The sequence below is a fragment of the Tachypleus tridentatus genome, chromosome 7, assembly GCF_004210375.1.
Source record: "Tachypleus tridentatus isolate NWPU-2018 chromosome 7, ASM421037v1, whole genome shotgun sequence".
Classification (NCBI taxonomy): Eukaryota; Metazoa; Arthropoda; class Merostomata; order Xiphosura; family Limulidae; genus Tachypleus; species Tachypleus tridentatus.
In genome coordinates this window covers 88,013,581-88,030,890 of record NC_134831.1, presented here as the reverse complement: position 1 = coordinate 88,030,890, position 17,310 = coordinate 88,013,581, and the positions used below count along the sequence as shown (strand labels likewise).

General features: G+C 32.2%; 1 protein-coding gene across 4 annotated transcripts in view; it reads right to left on the bottom strand.

Annotated features, from left to right (window-relative positions):
• LOC143256133 (sodium- and chloride-dependent GABA transporter ine-like) overlaps positions 1-11,341 on the bottom strand; it is a 48,967-nt gene extending 37,626 nt beyond the window's left edge. For 3 of the 4 annotated variants that reach the window (XM_076512916.1, XM_076512918.1, XM_076512919.1), the window contains exons 1-3: positions 11,181-11,320; positions 7,827-8,409; positions 1,670-1,804 (exon numbers count right to left, since the gene is read on the bottom strand). In XM_076512916.1, the coding sequence (XP_076369031.1) occupies positions 1,670-1,804; positions 7,827-8,304 (613 nt within the window). In that variant the 5' untranslated portion in view covers positions 8,305-8,409; positions 11,181-11,320. Of the gene's footprint in view, positions 1-1,669; positions 1,805-7,826; positions 8,410-9,804; positions 9,873-11,180 lie in introns of all 4 variants that reach the window. The other variant, XM_076512917.1, reaches the window with a different exon arrangement.
• Positions 11,342-17,310: the final 5,969 nt, after the last annotated feature.

Sequence of the window (17,310 nt, the reverse complement as noted above, 5' to 3'; positions counted from 1 at the left end):
ATGGTTTGAGAATGATTCTTTTGGAGGCACAGAGAGATCTGTCTGCACTCCCACTGTTGTAGTGGAATAAAGTGCAGCAGCATACATCTGAGATAAAGTGTGGACACAACTTTCGAGCCTCAGGGTAAGTAATGTTTTGAATTGTCTTCAAATACTGCTCCTCTTTTTTCTTCTAACCATTTAGGGTAAGAATAAAAGTAGGATGGGTGAGAGCCATTGCAACTGACACAATGAGGGACTATTCACATGTTCCTTGCTGCCACAACAAGCACATGTCAAGGAATGACATGATGTCTTCAAGAGACTGAATCACTGACACTGGAAACATCTGAGAGGGTTTGGAATGTATGGCTGTAACCTGCCTTGATGGTAGCAGGTGGACACAGTGATGTAAATGTTAAAATGAAAACACTGGTCAGCATCATAATTCCATCTTTGCAAGTGGAGATACACATCACTGCAGAAACTCCTTGGGTGAAGAAACCACTGAGAATCTCTAACTCTGAGATGTTCTTCAAATCCCTCTTAACAACTTCTCATGACGAATTCAAAGTAGCATGAGGCGTAACCTCAATAGGTATATCCCCAATCGCCTTTGAATGTAAGAGGAATTTAGTTGTGAATGTTTCCATTAATATGTTATCAGAGCAAAGTTTTTTTTACTGATTATGGAGAGCCAGCAAGTCCCTCTAGTCCTTTCTGAAAAAAATGGGAGACATTTGCCCTAAAAGTTCTGAAAGTTCTAAAAGTCTGAAAGAGAATGTATTATAAGAAAATGAGGTACAGGTGTTGAAGATTGCTGCTCAGTCTTCAAGACATGGTCATTTGCCTATGGAATGTTTTTTCACTATTTTATTTAAGTTTTTATTTGGAGGATCCATAATAAAAAAAATAATTTTTGGTGCCCACTAACCCCACCCATCATGGAGCCTTATGAGGGGAAGCGCTACAATGCCAAACAAGGACATTGCAGCAACACCAGGGTTTCGTGAGCACCATACCCAAACATCAGCATCAGATATAATGTCCACAACATCTGTTGAAAAGATCCAACACTGGTACTTGGTTGACCATACCCCAAGTGGACCAGCTGATTGACCCTAGGGGGCCCACCCCAAGGCCACCCATCTACAGGAATTCAAGGCGAAAGTGGTGTGTCAGGGCAGGGCCCCTCAACCACCAGGATCCTCTCCTCCCCTTCACAGGTCACCATACACAGCAAACACATAGATGGATGTTTAGATCTCAGAGGAGGTAAACTGAAAGAACAGAACCTTCCCTGGGAGGTTCCCTCCCATGTACAAGAATCCACTCTGAGGGGTAAAAAAGAGAGATTGTGTCCACATTAACAGGCCAAAATTCTTAAGCAAAAATCAAAGTTACAAAAACAATGGAAAAGACTAATAAATCATTAATTAAACAAAGCATCAGCTTTCTTTGTTAATCTATAAAAAGTAAAATCAAACTTCACTACAATTTCAATCTATTTCCATCACAAGAATGCTTGAAATATCTGGTATTAAAACTATGGTATCACAATATTTTTAACTGTTGAATTTGGATTTTGGAATTTTTATTAGCTTTAACTATGAACAACATAATTTAAAAGAAGTTTAAAAAAGTTACTCAAGAAATCAAATAAGTAATACTGTACAATTGTAAAGCAAACCTTTTGTTAGAGGGCACAATCGTCCAAAAGCATTGATCATCTTATTCTGAGTTAGCTGACCAATAGCAAGCTCAGCCCTCAACATTGGAATCCCACATAAAAGCATTACTATCAAATAGGCTACAAAAAATGACCCTGGCAATAGAGAAAAATAAAACAATGAGTAAAATCAAAACACAGGAGTAGCTTAAATAAATATGTTTGTATATGTGTGTAATTAATAATAATTCTGTTTGGATTTTATATAAAGTTGCTTATGATAATATTCAAACTTGTATAAAAAATATGTATTTCCCATTCTAAGAAAAAACACTCAATTAAAAGTGATCAAAATACACCATGAATACTGTGTATCAAACTGAATGCATACGAGAAAAATTACTTGTAAGACCCTTTTCCATATGTACACATTTTTTTTAATATCACTATATAATGATTAATAAATAATATTATTATAATAAATATAAAAGTCATATCATAAATGACTAGTTTAGTCAATATAATAGTATTTCACTCTGTATATGGTTCTTCCATTAAGTTGTTACTTAAATACAAAACCTGATGCTGAAACGTAATAACCTTTGAATTATGTTTGAAACTAAATTTAAACCTCCATTTTTGTATGCCTGAAAAAAAATTTGCATAAGTTACCTTAATATCTCACATACACACAAATTATCAAACAGCTTAGAACTCAAACATTCAAGCATCTTATTTTCTAGCTAAAATGAATAATTTCAAGAAATTCCATTTAAAATTTCTCAAATAACAAACACTCAAATCTTACATCAGGACTACTTCTCTTGTTCTATGATAATTATTCCATTAATACAAATGTTTTTTGTAACCATACACCAGACAAACTGACAAGACACGTGTAGTTAATGTCCAAGTTTTAGTTCACAGCATAAAGTGTGTATTATGACTCTTTGCACATAAAATTAATAAACCTTTTTAACAAAAATATTACTACATTTAAACATGTTGTGGGATGATAATTATAAGGTTGTTGTTGGTTAAAACATTATAATTCATGTTGTGACAAAATCAAGTCTACTTTACAATGTGTAAGTTCATATAGTAACAGCTAAAAGGGGTGGTTACTGAATATCAGTATCCAACATGCAGGGGTTCCATATTTCAGAAACTTGTTTATATTACTGAAAAATTTTAAGTTACTTAAAATAATTTACTTTAATGGTTTGGTTCTTGGTATGTACAAGGTTAAACAATTTTAAAATCTGGATATCTGTGGTGTGTCCACAGCAGGTATCAAAAACCAATTTTTAGTGTTATAAGCTTTCACACTTATTACTATACAACCAATGGGGCTCTGCATTCTTAGACTGACCAGATGTCCCAGTTTTTCCTGGAATAACACAAGTCCAAGTTTCATGATAAAGACATCAAACTTTGAGTCACTTCAAACCACAGTCATATTTGACTTGCTCATTGTTGTAACAAGTATTCTCCTGCTGCCAAACTCTCTTAAACATTCCATCTGTGCTAGGTGAGAAAACCAGGACCACAGAGGTTTATAGTTAGCAGTAATATACTTATATAATATTAAAAGTTGAATTATAAACTATATTTTGGTGTCACCCATACTGACATACAATGACAGTAAATTTTCAATGTAACCCTGAGTACTTAACCCCTCCCACGTGCTACGGCTAATGGTATACGCTGCAATTTAAATTTTCTTAATATTGCAAGGCAACAATGAAATAATGAACAATAATAAGAAATAACAGATTTTGAGGGGAGATCAAGGAGAGAATGAATCAAAAGATGAACAGCCACTGATAAAGAAAGAACATGCATATCAGCTTTTTCAGACAAAAAATCTTCATGGCTATGCTGTAAAAATGGAAAGATGTCCAACTCTGTATATGATGTCTTCTTGCTTTGCTGTCAAGTTCAACATTATTATAGGGTTCACTCATTTCAAAAAGCAAATACTTACGGTTTGCATTAAGAAGCAAAACACAAACAACCTGCTGAGACACAGCTTCAAACAAATCAAGTAAGGAAACTATCTCACAATCAACCACAGACAGAATGCTTTGGAAGTAGAGGGAAATTAAGTTTATCTTGAAGTAAATCTCAATATGTCACATTTCACAGGTGAAGGAGAGCTGTATTTCACTGAATTCAATCCATTGTTTGAATTATAGAAGAAGAATAAGGCAGCTGCCACACACATTAGCCAACAACGTAAAATGTGCCGATATAATAGGTACAACAGCCAGGAATATGAAAAGCAACGTTGGAGCTAAAGGAAGAGGGAAGAACTATCTTATCACAGCATCATGACTGATACAGCATCCAATTTATCAGTGAAAATAAACAACACTGTTACCGTTCTTAATGTTTGAGACATAAAGATGACTCACAAACTACCAAAAATTCTGGAAGTCAAGCATGCTCCAACAGAAGATATAGTTTATCTTTCTTTCATTCCAAGTTCAAATGACCCAACTCATTGTAAAAAAAGTTAAAAAAAGGTTTTCAAAAAGAAAGTAAATATAAGGATGGCTGACATCAATCCTTCAAAAACAATGCAAACAAATTATTAAGGATGGCAACTACATCATCCATAAATAATAGCACAGACACACAGTGTAGTAGGATGTTAATAAAGTAAAATAGAATAAACTAAATTCATCTGTGACTGAACAGTTTTACATACATATGTTGATTCTTACCTATTTTGAAAAGTTTTTATTCACATGTTTGCTTGGTTCTTTTAATGTAGTGTTTGGATAGATATTGCAAGATTGTATTTAAACCATGTTTTTAAATACAACAAGGTTCCAACTATGATATTATTGGCTGGTAATTCCCAGTTAATCCTGTACTTAAGCTTTTAGAGGAACACCAAATTTCTATGAGAAAGCTAATTTTAAAGGGTAATAAAATCATTTACTCTAGAATTATGTGTTTTTTTTTTAAATTGGTACTAATTAGTAATACTTACAAAAGCAGATACTCTATTTAAAACTACATCACCTCAATGAAATCGGCTGACGCCATTGTTTTGCTTTAAGAGTTACCAAAGAATAAAAAACAAGAAATTTAAACTTCCTCTGTGATATTTACAGACATCACCAGAACTTGTGACTCAGTTATTACATAAATATGATTATAAAAGGAAACAGTATGTAGTATTGTAAAGTTCTGATGATTCAGTGAAGAAATATTTAAAACACCATTTTGATGAATAATCTCTGCTATCTCTACACAGGCAGTGCTACCACCTGTTTACTATGTACAAGTTAACATTGTCGTTATCAGTTCAAATTAAGGTGTCATTTAGTCATAAAGATGACTAAATGTAATTTGTACAAAACTTACAAATGGAAGATAATTCTTAGGAAACAAATATATTAGTGAAATCTAGTGCTGGTATTCTATTCTTGTATTAAAACTACAACTGGCTATACTACAATCAACATATTAACAATGAAATGTATCAATATTTTATAATTTTGAATAATAAATGTTCTCCACAGTTTACATCTAGGAATCTACAGTGCAACATAAGAACCACTTGAGGCCATTAATAACCAACAATAAAAGGCTCACAGTATTCTGCTCAGATGATGGTGCTACCAATCAAGGAGAATAGTCTAGTGTCATAATCAAACTTGCTGATGAGTGCCCTTGACTGGATGCTGTGCGATGCATGCCTCAGAGTTTAGTGAGGGTTATAATTACTTATAAAATTTCATGGTTTGTTTATTCAAAACCAATAGTTTTTTTCTTATGTTTGAGATCTTTCACGTGTAGATGTATCACATTATCAGATATGACTAAATACTGTATTGGTATGTACATTTAGAATGGAGCTTGCAGTCCTAAACATGATGATGAACAAGGATAACAAAGATACTGCAGATGTACTGCTCTACGTCTCACCATCATAGCCAAGAGTAAAAATGAACTTCATTGACTTGCAGAAGAAAAGGATGTCAACACAATCAGAGTAAAGATGGATACCTCATCTGGAGAAAACCTTGAGGATTCTTCTTCATCTAGTCAATAGACTTTACTACTGCAACACATCAATCAACTAGTGTCTGAAAGTGACCAAAAAGAGGATTGTAGATTTGAATTATTGACCCTCTGAAATCTTCCCTCAGACCCATTCTGTTGTCAAGACCCTAAATGAGAAGTTTCAGTCAAACAAGACTGTCTTACCTACTGCTGTGTTTTTCCTGAGAATATGGAAACTCTGACAGCAGCTCTCAGACACCACACCAAAGCAGAGACAAAGAGGCACAATTTATATATCTGGTGTTCATTATCAAAAGCTGCAAATGAAGAATTTCCCAGAAAGCAGGATGGACACTGATGACTGCCCAGAAGACTGATTAACAAATAAGTAAATCTGACCATGGAAGCTTTGAAAATCAGGTTTAGGAATCTTCTTGGATCAGTGTATTAAAAGAGGAGCACCTGGAGTTGTGTTTAATTATGATGCTTGGCCTGAAAAAAGCAACAGTAGTTAAACAACAGGGAAGGCATACACATTTTACAATAACAAGATAAGATGAACACAACTGAAAAAATGCACAGTATATTACAGTAATATCAGATAAGACATACTACAGCTAGTGAGACACACTGTCATATAGTAATAACAGATGAGCCATGTTTTATGGTAATAACATATAAAACAATATCTTACAATGCTAGCTGATAAGACAATATTTCACAACAGCAGTAGATACAATATACAAACAAAATATTACAAAGTACACTCATTCAGCACACATTAAGCCCAGCCTATAAATGAAACAAAACACAAATTATAATAAATTCAACAGAGAAAGAAACTTGGTGGTTTAATAACACCAGTCTTGTGGATCAAAGGGTAGCCTCAGAAATTAATAACATTAAAGAATAACAAAGGATCTTTTAGTCCCTCTGGGTCACCCTACCCACAAAACAGTAAAAGAAACCAAAACCAGCTCTTATCATTCATACATTTATCAAACTTTTCATTAAACTCTTAAATTATTTGAATCCACCACATGTAAAGTTAACAAACATTAAAATTAAAAAGCTACTATAACCAGCTGTTTTAATTCAAAATTGTACCACTCCAGACTGATATTTTACTTGTAAGTGACTTATAACCAATAAATACTTTACAAATCAGACAACTTTATTTTGTGTAATAACTCTTAACAAATTTCAAGTATTTTAGTTTTTGAAAGGGGTTTCTTTTATTTGATATGCATAAACTGCATTAAAAGAAAACACCTAGAAGTTCAGTGCACAGCATGTTAGGTTACAATAAACAAAACTATACAAGATTTAGTTACTTGTACCAAGGACTGATAGTCACTTTTGGTGAACATACAACAACAGTCAAAATCAATGGATGTTGAAAGAGGTTTACCCAAATGGTAAACATAAGAGCAAATAAAGACAGAAGCTGGATCTCGGTGTTTAAACCTACATATTTGAGGGTGAGAAACTTTTATATTTCAGGTTGGTTACTATAAGTGTCAACCACAGCAGAGCAGGGGTTGCAGGCTATAAATGGCTTCTAGTATTATCTCTTAAGTTTAGTACAAGTTTCAAACTGACATCACAATGTAGTTTAGAGAATAAAAACTAAAAGAACATCTAATGATCTTGTCAAAAGATTAAATACATGTTTAAACCTAGTCATATTTGCATCAGTATCAGGAAGAAAACATACAGTAGTTTTAGTATCCACTAGTTCTTTTAAAACTACCATCATTTGATGAAATAATTTTTAGTTTCTCCAAAACATCTACACCATTCAGTATTCAATAAGAAACATTAATATACAAGAACAACAACTTAGCACAGACATACAGATTATCTTTGATAAATCAGGAAACACCCCTTTAAGAGCACAACAAAAATGAGATTATATATAACAGCCAATTCATTTTCTTCTTTCCACAGTTTAATATAATCAAATTCAAGAATTTCCATGTCTTAATATTCAAATGTAGTTTATTATTTTATTGTTACATAATTTAGGTGTTTTTTTTCTAATGCAAAACTCTTCAAATTTACAACTGTTATGGAATTTTTGTTACGCTTTTTATAAGCTATGATGTCCTTAAACTAATATTTTTGCCTTTTAAAACTACAAGTATGCATTTCTTACCTCCACCACTCATATAACAGAAATATGGAAACCTCCAAATGTTCCCTAATCCCAAGGCATGAGAAATGCAAAAAAATAAAAAATCTAATTTTCTGTTCCAAGATGGTTGGAAATCTGTGCTCGATGTTACACTTTGGACTGTACTGCTATCAGAATCAGAATCCACTACCTGGGTGTTGAAAATATCACAAAACTGTTTAATTTCTGGAAGAGAATGAGAAAATCTTCTTTCATTCAGGACATTAGTTTGACTTGCAGTGAACAAAGGTGGTTCAGAGTACCTCGTAGAATAAGACAGATCACACGAGTAATTTCTACTTGGGGGACCAGAATGGGACCCTCTGACTGCTGTTTCTTGAGAGCCAACTGCTAACACTGTGTGTGCTCTTGGTATTGCTAGGCTAGACTGACCATGAGAAGTAAACTCATTTTGATCTCGAGGTTCTGGCTTTTCCATCGTAAATTCAATTGGTGTCATATCAATACCATGATAACCAAACTAAGTTACCTTAGTTTAATACAACAGTCACATCTCTGACATTAAACCACTCCTGGTATTCTTGATGTTACAACATACCCATTCCTTAAAATAAAAAACAAATTACTATAAGCTTTATTAATTAAGGTATAAACATAAAACATTATCAAATTCAAAGCAGTCTTGTATTGTTTATTTACAAATACACTACCAAAACGTTAAGCAACAAACTAAATGAATATGAAAGAAAGGCTAGTACCAGCATCTACTATAGATATTACTAAGCAAAAAAAGATTGCATATAATCCAGTTTCAAGAGAAAAGTTTTCATTCAGTTTCATGACAATATATGTAAGTACATCTGTAAAGTAAGAAACACAAAGCACAGCCAAGAGAGATTTATTAATATTTGTATAATTACAAATTCTTAACTTCATCCTTATTTTAATTCAACTTGAGCATATTACACTTAAGATGTTTCTATTGCTTTTGAGATTAAATTTTCATCAGCACTCAACAGATATGTAACTATATCACGCACATAATGTAACAACAACAAACTGATGGAAGTTCCATTCAGCCTTATCCTTCATCTTTCTTTTTGAGACATTTTAAATGGATGAAGTATTTCATAAAGAAGTAACCAGCACCTTGAAAAAACCCAAAGAAATGGATAATCTTACATGCTAGAAAAGATTTTTTTACAACAACCAATCTCTGTCCATATGTTAATATTACATGTATATTATTAGATTTACAATATAAACTGCAAGCTACTGAATTAAACTTTAAACACAGAGACATGAGATTTCACATAAAATCTTAAAATGGATTCTAGACTCAACAGATAGTCTGCAAAAACAAATTTAACATTAGAATTTTTTTAGTTTCAAATTTACATAAAGTATTAAAACAGTATTTTCCAAACAGACATTATGTAACCTTACTGATAGCCAAAAATATACAAGATATTTGTGAATATCTAGTAGTTATATTTTAAGAATATGTCAAACCTAAACATATGTGAAATAAGGTTTTACTCAAAAATTTTCACCTTCAGATTTACCCTAATTGAAGACTATGAAGGTGTTCTAGTCTTCAATATTGCAACTGTAATGACATTATTTATATTTTTAATACTTATAAATAATTTTTTAAACTTACAAAAATAAAACCATTAACACCAGAATGATTTCAGACATTTTACCCATAGATAAATGTAGTTTGTTTTGCCTTTGAATTTGCAAAATATTAAGTTCCACACAATATTTTTTTAATCTTGTGCTTTGGACTATACCAATTTTGATCTGTACTGTAACTCTAGATAGACATACAGATACGAAGGGTTAAATTTAGCTTTATGGTCTTGTTATTAACGATGTAACCTCAAAATGGCCAAGTGCCCCTTTCTAATCTTAACCTCTCATTATTTAATTTGTATTGGAAAATTGAACATTCTGTATTTTCTGATAATTAAAAATGTAGAATCTAGTAGAGTACAGTTTCTCCTTTCCAAAAGAAATCTTGTATGGGGTACAAGGGGGTCTTCTCTCCTTTGCAAACCCAACCTTGAAGGAAGTGAAAAATTAAACAATTATCTATTTTTAAATAAACCATAAATTCACTTCTTAAACTGGAATATTAGATAGAAATCTGTACAACTTTAAATTTAACACTCAGTTATGATTCATGCACTCTAAACTGCATTTAACACGCTATCGTTCCATGTATTTTACATGTGATAAAAATAAACAGTCATTATTTTAAATAATGGACTCAAAAACTATTTTAAACTAATTCCCAGATATACTTCAGGTGCATTACAACTAACTTAAACAGAGTATATCTTACAAAATTCAATACATTTGTTCTTTCTCTATTTCAACCTTAAATATAATTAAAAATTTGATTATTAACACTTCCATGTCTTATTTTTATTTCATTAACAGCAAACAAAACACCTTACTTTGTCTAAATATTGACTAAATGAAACTTTAGTTTACACAGGTCCACACTAATGATCTTTATGTTAAAATGAGAAATGTACCCACATACTTAATAACTCATGCTAAAACATGCAGTTGTCAAACTAGTGGCTGGCAATTCAACTTGCTGATAAAAATAGATAGATCTTAAAGTTTGCTACTTTCAACAGTTATCAACTTCCTTTATTGTCAGTAATTCAGTTTATTCTTTAATACTTTTTGTAAAGAAATGAACATCTCATGTATCATAGTTCAATATTTATTGCAAAATATGAATTACACTGAGCCATTAATACAACATTTAAAACATTCAAAGCACATTAAAGGTGTGATAATAACTAGTAAGTGTTACCTAAATAACTGGGTATACTAGAAGCAGTAGATCTGCAGAGTACTACTTCTGTGTTCTATTACCATTATTACTCGTAGACCCTTAAATCACAAATGATTAAGTAGTGGTGTGTAAATTAATCATAACATACATTATCTATATAACATCATTATTAATATCAAGCGATTACCCTAAATATAACTTGAAAAGGTAACACTAAAACTGAAAGTCAATAACTAAACTAACTAGTCTGTAGCCAATACAATTTGTAAAGAGTTGCATTTCCAAAGTTATTTATTTCAGAAATATTGAGATATGTATACTAATAATTTATTAATTACAATAATAGTGGCAGAAATACTACTACACTAGTCGCTAAAAAGCAAGACACAGAGCAGTTGATATAATAAAATCTCTTATAATAAACAATTTTGCACGTTTGATGTATTTAAATTTCAAATTCAATGTATACAATAAATACAAAATGCTCTATTCCTCGCGAACATACGGCGTTAAATGGCGAAAATATTTTTCTTGAATCGTAATAAAAATTTACTTACGGAATCCAAACAACAGATTTATAATATTTCTTACTATTGCCAACCATTCAAGAATCAACACACATAATATAAAACGTTTCAACAACAAAGTATCACACCGAGATAGACTAGAAATTATAGCATTATAAGTTATGCTAGTTACAACAGTAATAAGACTGCTAAAAAACTGGCGACCTTTACGGACCCTGCGATACTGACGACACCTTTAAAAGGTCATTAAATTAAAATATTTTAAATGTTGCGAAGCAGGATATGCAGAAGTTGTTTTTCTTCTTCCTTTTCAAAATTAAGTGACCTTCAGCTTTATGAGAAAAAACAACAACAATGCTCTTGATTTTATCTCAGCATTTCAGTCTATACATTCACTTTAATTTTAATAAGTTTAATTGAAAATCAGCTTGTAACATGTAGGATAAAAAGGATATTTTCCTTATCAACTGGGCGATAGTACAAAAAATCCCACTAAACAGCAAATTCTGAAACACAGTGAGCGAAAACCAGAACTAAAATCACAGACTTCCATAAGTAAGTAGCGATATTAAAGAGAATCAGACAATAATCAGTGCGTTTAACGTCGTTGTAAAAGATATAACTGATTTTACAAGATGACGAGAAACCCAACTTGCAGACGACTGGTATGGGTGTTAGAACTTCAATTAAAATAAAGTACAGAACTACGTTTTGATCTTCTTAGGTCACCTCGAGAATACATTATTACTGATTTTAGTGTACCTCTCACAAAAGGGGCGCACACACACAGTTTTTAACAAACAAAAAAAAGCGTACAGAAATATTAGTACTCGTATAACGGACTTTCCACTCAATTCACTGGTAGGAATGCCATAGTAATGACCACAACGTCACCAACAAAATACGTTTTAAAAAGATATTCCCCTACACCTTAGTTCATCACTTATAATACAACTGATTATAACAAATTTAGTCACCAGAATAAACAGTAGTAACAGAAAACCAGTACATAAATATATCAGGTATTACTGATAATTCTCAGAAATACTGTACAAATTACAGGGGGACCCGGCATGGCCAGGTGGGTTAAGGCGTTCAACTCGTAATCTGAGTGTCGCGGGTTCGAATCCCTGTCGTACTAAAAATACTCGCCCTTTCAGCCATGGGAATTTTATATAATGCGGGTCAATATCACTATTTTTTGGTAAAAGAGTAGCCCAAGAGTTAGCGGTAGATTGTGATGACTAACTGCCTTCCCTCTACTCTTATACTGCTAAATTATGGACGCCTAGCGCAGATAGCCATCATGTAGCTTTGCGCGAAATTAAAGAAAATGTTACAGTTGAACTGATTTTTTTTTAAGTATCAGATAGATCTGGAAAAAAGAAATAACATATTCAATCAGGAAATGTGTACAGTACTGTATTTAATAACTCGATTGAGTTTCTTACTCTATGTAAAATAAGGAGACTTGAAAAATGTGATAAATGAAGAAAATCCTTATTTCTACAGTTAAAGAAAGCACAATGTTTGTGCTTGCGCAGTCGATATTTATATTAGCCTGTACTTAGTCTCTTACCTTTCACTATATTGGAATTGGTCTCTGTTATACCCAAAACATCACGACCTCAAAATAACGTCTTTGCTTGGTGATATTCAAGTAGAATTGAAACAAGAAAACATGCTTCAGTTCTACATATAATTTCTTTTCTTAGTTCACTCGACAATATCACGTCGTAACCTTTGATCTCTCAGAGCAATGGTCGTCTGCAGCATGCAGATATTATAAATTTGGCCAGCAAAGGATATTACAGTTGCTGAGCCTTTCAATATGGATGCTGTATGCTACTGCTATATTCCTTCGGGCAAAAAAAAATATACTATATCTACTATACTAACGAAATTAAAAATTGAAACAAGACAACCTCAACTACTTTCTGAACCACGTGTTTATGCAAAAACGGCATAGAAACTTAATGAACAAAATACTTAAATACTCCATACATAACTAAAAACAGATGTTGCACTTTTAGATAAACTGGTTTTCCTTCAAGTATCATGTACTTGGATCCGCTAGTAACGGCCGATTCGATCAGGAAATACAGAGAATAATCTGTTTGATAATTTGTCTGAGCTTTATGATTCGTGAGAAATAAACAGATTGGGCACGTCTAGTGAACAGAGAATACAATTTCTATTTAGAAATAACAAAAACAACTATGGTTACGTATACAAGTGGATGATCGCTTCAACTGGATCACTGAATATCTCGTTTAAGATGAATCACTATTAAACTACTCACAATGAATGCCGAGTATAACTGAATAGATTAGATATTGTAACAGCTAGACAATTTTGCGTTGACCAACAAAAGATATTATAGTCGCTAATTCTTTTAACACAAATGATATACATTACTACAACTTCCTCTTGGGTATAACAGACATTATCTACTGTACAGATCAAAGCGACTAGAACAAGCCACTCTCAACAACTCTCTGGATCACGTGATATGCTAAAACAACATACAAAATAAACTAAAGTTTTGTTATGTTTTTTATGTAATTAAAGCAGACAGAAAGCTTACGTATTCCTATAGCACACTCTCTTGTTTCACGCTTGCCCTCAAACCTACAATCAAATTCAACTTTAAACCGCACTACTTAGTCAAAGAGCATGTAGACTTTCCTCTGTCCCTAAAAACACGTACACAACACACAGATGACATAATGATTTAACAATGAACTTCACTTAGTCAGTAATAGAAACTGAAGCACTTTTAACAATGAATTCAAATAGGCTTAACTACAATATACACCCTTTTAACAATGCTTTAAAATTAGACATAGAAAATATTTTAACAAAAATAGGAAACTGACCTTCAGTCCATTCTAACAAAATCATTTAATTCGAATTTACATTATTTAATATTTAGAACATTCCTACGGCCCGGCATGGCCAAGCGCGTTAAGGCGTGCGACACGTAATTTGAGGGGCGCGGGTTCGCATCCCCGTCGCACCAAACATGCTCGCCTTTTCAGGCGTGGGTGCGTTATAATGTACGGTCAATCCCACTATTTGTTGGTAAAAGAGTAGCCCAAGAATTAGCGGTGGGTGGTGATGACTAGTTGCCTTCCCTCTTGTCTCACACTGCTAAATTGGGGACGGCTAGCACAGATAGCCCTCGAGTAACTTTGTGCGAAATTCAAAAACAAACAAAGAAACAAGAACATTCCTTTAATAACAGATAAATCAACACTCTTTAATTAACAAAGTACACACAATGTGTAAGTATACATTATTAAAAACAACATACCCTTTAACAACCATTAAGACATACGTATCAAAAAAATAAAAACATTAATATTGATGACATACAATAAAAAAGCAATAACAGAGATTAATTTCGATAAATTATAATAAACGAAACATTGACATATGTAAACAAAACCGTTTTATAGTTTATTGCATTGTAACACGGCCTTTAATGGTAAGTCTATAGATTTACAATTCTCAAATGAGGGATTCGAATTCCTTTGGTGGGCACAGGAGATATCCAAATATGGATTTACGCAGTGAAGTATTTAGGTAGGGGCTAAAGGGGGCTCCCCCTCAGGGGCCATGGTCTTAATGGTGGTCCACTGATAATTTTATTCTATGTGAAATTACATAGGATGTAGGGCCCACAAAAATTATCAGCCCTTGGGCCCACACAACCTTAAATCTGCCACTGGCTTTACTATAATAAACATAAGCATATTTTACTATCTTACAAAGGGCGTCTACTTGAAACATCGTACAAAATGTACTGAAATAAATTTTCATTTAGAAGTGTGAATTTATTCGTTATAAGCTGGGGTACCTGTTTGTTGGATGGGTGAGATAAAAACTCGTTTCTAACAAAGAATAGGGAACTGTGCTTCTATTTGTTTTTCTTAACATAATAAATAGTAAAAATACACTGAAGGTACATAAAGGCATCAATACTGAAAATAAAGTCACACTGTTTTAAAACATTCCAACAATAGTGGTTACTTAGGTCATTCTGATGTTGAGAAATATACAACAATGGTAGTTTTTCTGAAATATGGCGTTGTATGCGGGGATTCCAAACCCCCATGTACTTCCTCATGTTATTCTCTATCACTGTGTCGGGTTTGATACTGAGTGATCAAGAAATGTGGAAACGTATATGGAACAGATATACAGATATATTGACGTTTATTTTTATATATTATACAATTTACCCAAGTTTACTTCTCACCTCTTGCGTAACAAAATTCATTCCAGAATAACAAAGATAATATCTTCTGCTTTATAAGAGGATAGTTTACACAGAAATGTAAAATTAACAAATTTAAAACCTTTTACTCAATGAAACATGAAATACACAACAAAAACCTAAAGCAAAAGTGTCAAAGCATTCAGATCAATCAAACTACAATCAGTAAAATACTTAACTCATGACAAGAGTATCAGCATAATCCATCTTGTAATAAGTGAGACAATCATATGATCTTTAAAATAAACCCTTATACAGATTAAAAAGCAAATCACACACATATATATATAAATACGCCAGAACATTCTATTAAAATATATAAAAATGATGCTTTTGTTTGTTTTTGAATTTCGTGCAAAGCTACTCGAGGGCTATCTGTGCTAGCCATCCCTAATTTGGTAGTGTAAGACTACAAAGAAAGCAGCTAGTCATCACCACCCACCGCCAACTCTTTAATCTATGAATAGTAAGACTGACCTTCACATTATAACGCCCTCATGGCTGAAAGGGCGAGCATGTTTGGTGCGATGGGAATTCAAACTCGCGATCCTCAGATTATGAGTCGAACACCTTAAACCACCTGGCCATGCTGGGGCCTAATTTGTATCATAAAACGTTCATGTTATGTTACTTGTAAGATAGACATTAACTACTAGTAGTTAGCTAGTGTAGGAGTACACAACTGATGGTAGTGGAAATGTTTCCATTACATATTATTTATCCTAGTGTATCTGTTAATTCTGTAATATTTAGTTATTTATCCTAGTGTATCTGTTAATTCTGTAATATTCAGTTATTTATCCTAGTGTATCTGTTAATTCTGTAATATTTAGTTATTTATCCTAGTGTGTCTTTTAATTCTGTAATATTCAGTTATTTAACTTAGTGTGTCTGTTAATTCTGTAATATTCAGCGATTTATACTAGTGTTTCTGTTAATTCTGTAATATTCAGTTTTTTATCCTAGTGTATCTGTTAATTCTGTAATATTCAGTTATTTATTCTAGTGTGTCTGTTAATTCTGTAATATTCAGTTATTTTTTATAGTGTTTCTGTTAATTCTGTAATATTCAGTTACTTATCCTAGTGTGTCTGTTAATTCTGTAATATTTAGTTATTTATCCTAGTATCTGTTAATTGTGTAATATTCAGTTATTTATTACAGTGTATCTGTTAATTCTGTAATATTCAGTTATTTATCATAGTGTATCTGTTAATTCTGTAATATTCAGTTATTTATCCTAGTGTATCTGTTTTGTAATATTCAATTTACTTATTCTAGTGTATCTGTTAATTCTGTAATATTCAGTTATTTATTCTAGTGTATCTGTTAGTTCTATAATATTAAGTTATTTATCCTAGTGTATCTGTTAATTCTGTAATATTGTTATTTATCCTAGTGTATCTGTTAATTCTGTAATATTCAGTTATTTATCCTAGTGTATCTGTTAATTCTGTAATATTCAGTTATTTATCAGTGTATCTGTTAATTCTGTAATATTCAGTTATTTATCCTAGTGTATCTGTTTTGTAATATTCAATTTACTAATTCTAGTGTATCTGTTAATTCTGTAATATTCAGTTATTTATCCTAGTGTGTCTGTTAATTCTGTAATATTCAGTTATTTATTCTAGTGTATCTGTTAGTTCTATAATATTAAGTTATTTATCCTAGTGTATCTGTTAATTCTTAATATTGTTATTTATACTAGTATCTGTTGTGTAATATTGTTATTTATCCTAGCATGTCTGTTAATTCTGTAATATTGTTATTTATCCTAGTGTATCTGTTAATTCTGTAATATTCAGCAATTTATCCTAGTGTATCCGTTAATTCTGTAATATTCAGCAATTTATCCTAGTGTATCCATTAATTCTG